This window comes from Centruroides sculpturatus, unplaced genomic scaffold (assembly GCF_000671375.1).
Source record: "Centruroides sculpturatus isolate CEXI.00-Female unplaced genomic scaffold, Cexi_2.0 scaffold362, whole genome shotgun sequence".
In the NCBI taxonomy this organism is placed as follows: domain Eukaryota; kingdom Metazoa; phylum Arthropoda; class Arachnida; order Scorpiones; family Buthidae; genus Centruroides; species Centruroides sculpturatus.
This window is the reverse complement of record NW_019384664.1, coordinates 634,343-637,686: the sequence shown is the minus strand read 5'-3', so window position 1 is coordinate 637,686 and position 3,344 is coordinate 634,343. Positions and strand designations below refer to the sequence as shown.

General features: G+C 29.5%; 1 protein-coding gene across 6 annotated transcripts in view; it reads right to left on the bottom strand.

The window, feature by feature from the left end:
* The window catches only part of LOC111626616, a 156,142-nt gene continuing 152,798 nt past the window's right edge, over positions 1 to 3,344 (bottom strand). For all 6 annotated transcript variants that reach the window (XM_023370059.1, XM_023370062.1, XM_023370060.1 and 3 more), the window contains one exon: positions 1 to 443. In XM_023370059.1, the coding sequence (XP_023225827.1) occupies positions 127 to 443 (317 nt within the window). In that variant the 3' untranslated portion in view covers positions 1 to 126. The remainder of the gene's footprint in view (positions 444 to 3,344) is intronic.

Genomic DNA, 3,344 nt, shown 5'->3' with positions numbered 1-3,344 from the left:
AAAAGTTTTATGTATTTTAATATATATCAACATTATCACATTACGCAGATTATAGTTATAGAACAATTTTATAAACAGTGAAAACAATTTTTACTCTATTTTAAAAACTTTATTCCATTAAGCCTGTCAAGATGCAATGATGATATTTTCTGTTGGCTGTGTTTGTAATTGACTTTTATCATTTTTGGAATCATTTAAATTAACCTCTGTTATAGTTTTTGCATCACACTGGTCCTCATTTTGTTTTGATAGTTCCACTGGATGAACTTTGCTATCAGTTTTTTCAGTTGGGCTCACAGATTGACTTAAATCACCACTTGAAGGCAAAATCACATCTTGACTGCTTTCATCATGGAACACTGATGTACCTGGTGGAAGAGAGGATGATTTCTTTCTAACAAGTCCTAAAGCATTCAGCATGTTTGGCCTTTCATCTTTCTCATCTAAATTAAACATAATTGTTAATTCTAAAAGCATAATATGATTTATTAAATGATATCAAGGGTTTAGAATATATATTTGCAATAATATAAATACACTAAACTTTTAAATAGCACTTTAGGTAATGCAATATTACATCAATTTCAACTGAACAATGAGCTTTGTTAACAATCAAGTTTGATAATTTTCACATTTAAACTTATCACAAATGGATTGGCAGAAAATAAATAAGTAAAATATTTATTTTTTATTCTTATTTTTTTTTATCTTCTTTCTTTTATTTTAATTTTATTCTTACTCTTATTTTACTTTATTTTTCTTTCAATTACTATTGTAATCATGTTAATCTTTTATTTTACAAACTTGTTGACATTTGCATTTTAAAAACTGTTGCTGTTAAGTTACACTGAAACATTTTAAAATCAAACTGTTTGACTTTTGTTATAAAATCATTACTTATAATGTTTTAATTCAAATATACAAATATTAATGTTTCAGAAGCTATATTGGCATAAGACTGAATGAATTTAAAAAATAGCTGTGATATTACTAATCAATTAGCTAAAAAAACAAAAGTGGAAACATATATATATTTGTTTCCACTTTTTCCTTTTTTAGCTAATTGACGTACATATATAATTATTACTATTATTATTAAAACACTTTTTGAGGTTGATAATATCTAGAGAATTGAAAATTTAGGGAATGAGGTTTCACAATAAATAGGATTAATGATGTCTAATAAAAGCTTTATCCTAATAATTTTGAAAAATTCAAACTATAGACAGAATTGGATATGAAGGTCCATTTTATATATTAATATAACAACAATACTAGTTTTAACTATCAAATAATTCTATTTTTATGTACTGTAGAAAGCATAATATCAACATGGCTGAAATATAAAAAGATGAATCAATTTATATTTCTCATTACTTAAAATATCTGTTTAATATGAATTTAGAATTCTAATATTCTTTTTATACTGTACATCATTAAACAGAGATATCTTCTCATATCTATCCACTAAATTATATTGTTATCTACACAAATGACAAGTACAACATTAATAATATAGTTTCTGCCATAGAATGTTCTGATATAATTACTTGAATTGTTTTACATCTTCAATGATTTTTTAATAGTGATTAAAATTACATCAATATTTTCAGAGTGATTATGATTGATTCAAAATCATTAATTTATTTTAAAGGTGTGTGTGTATTTTTGAATTTGGAAGTCTTTAAAAATTATTATATATGAAAAATCTTTTGAACCTGTGATAAAAAACAGAAAACATGAAAAATGGATTTGTTTCATTAAACGCAATTTAAAACTACAACTACAACTTTTAATATTGAATAATTAATTTAACATATTAAATGTATATATAGCTATGCAAGGGAGAAATGCCATCTTCAATCTACTAATGTTTGAGTGGAGAGTGTCAGAGGAGTATCTAACATAAAACCATAAAAACATTGTTTGACAAATTTAAGAACAAAAAAATTTTATGAAATGATGACACTAAAGATAAGCATGATATTTCTTAACTGACATTCATGGAAAGCATGTAATCAATTATACTGTCCTCTGACAGAGATTTTGAAGAATGAGAAAAGTATAAAATTTTTGTCTGTTTTCTGTAAAAGATAGTTTCTGCTAAATCAAGAAAAAAATACATTGATAATCCTGTTACTATGCTGGGGCTGTATGTTTTATCCACTAAGTGCAGGTGTCTGCTAAACCCAATTTTTACTGTGTCATGAAAGCTTTATAAAGTTAGTAAAAAAGCAATTTAACTGTTTTGCAGAAAAATAAATGCTTTTAAAATTTAATGACTTTAATTTGGGAAACAAAAATATGTCTGCTGGGGCTTAGTCTGCTGATTATGGAAGTTGGGAAACAAGTGGTGTCAAGTTCTTGGCCAAAAATTCTGTTATCAGCAGTGATGTGTGGGTGGGTGTGCATTTGTCATCATGCCATTCTCCCAAAGTAGTCAGTCATTTTTTCTTCACTGCTTCACAAAGACATCACCTTCAGGCAGTATTCAATTCTGAATGACAATTTCAGAATTGAACAAAATAGTGATCAAGACCTTCACATTCAAATGAATTTGTGTTTGTTTTTGAATTTTCGTTTGCCTGAAGACGACAATCATAGGTTCATTGAAAGCACTAGCAATATAAAAAAGCTGTTAATAACGTTGTACTCAGTGAGTTTTTCTTTCATGCTAACTGAACTTGTTGTGCCTTTTTGGGTCACAGCAAAGATTTTTTCCACCCACTCTGATGACTGACATTTTGTTTCTGCATTGTATCCATAGACTCATGTCTTATCCCTAGTGATGATGCTTTTCATGAAATCTTCATTGGATCTAGCTTGTTCCAGAAGCTCTTCACTCACTTGCACTCTTTGAAGGAAAATTGCAAAATGCAATCAACACATGTTTATACAAATGAATGTGTGGCCGCCAGCGCCAGAGATCCTGAACACTGTCTGGCAACACTTGCCAAGATCACGAACTCTGTCTGGCAACACTTGCCAACAAGAGTGGCTGGCAACGTCAAAAAAAAGTAAAGGAGCGAAAGTTCGTTGGATTTTGTCCGGGTGTTGCCCGAGGATGTCTGTGACAGTTCTAACCTTTTCTAATAAAGTTCTTTTTTGTTACTGTTCGTGTTTGCCTGCTTAATGTTAGATCTAAACATCAGTAGGATTGAATGACAAAGTGGTGACCCGAACGTGATCCGATTAATGAACTACCTGGACTTTCGACTGAATTGGATAGCGAACAACTCTGTGTCTATGATGGAACTTTTTTAACAGGATATGCAGGTATGATCAGTTTCTAAATCGTAAATTCGATAGGAAGACGGTGGGTAAATCTTACCGAAGACTAGGAG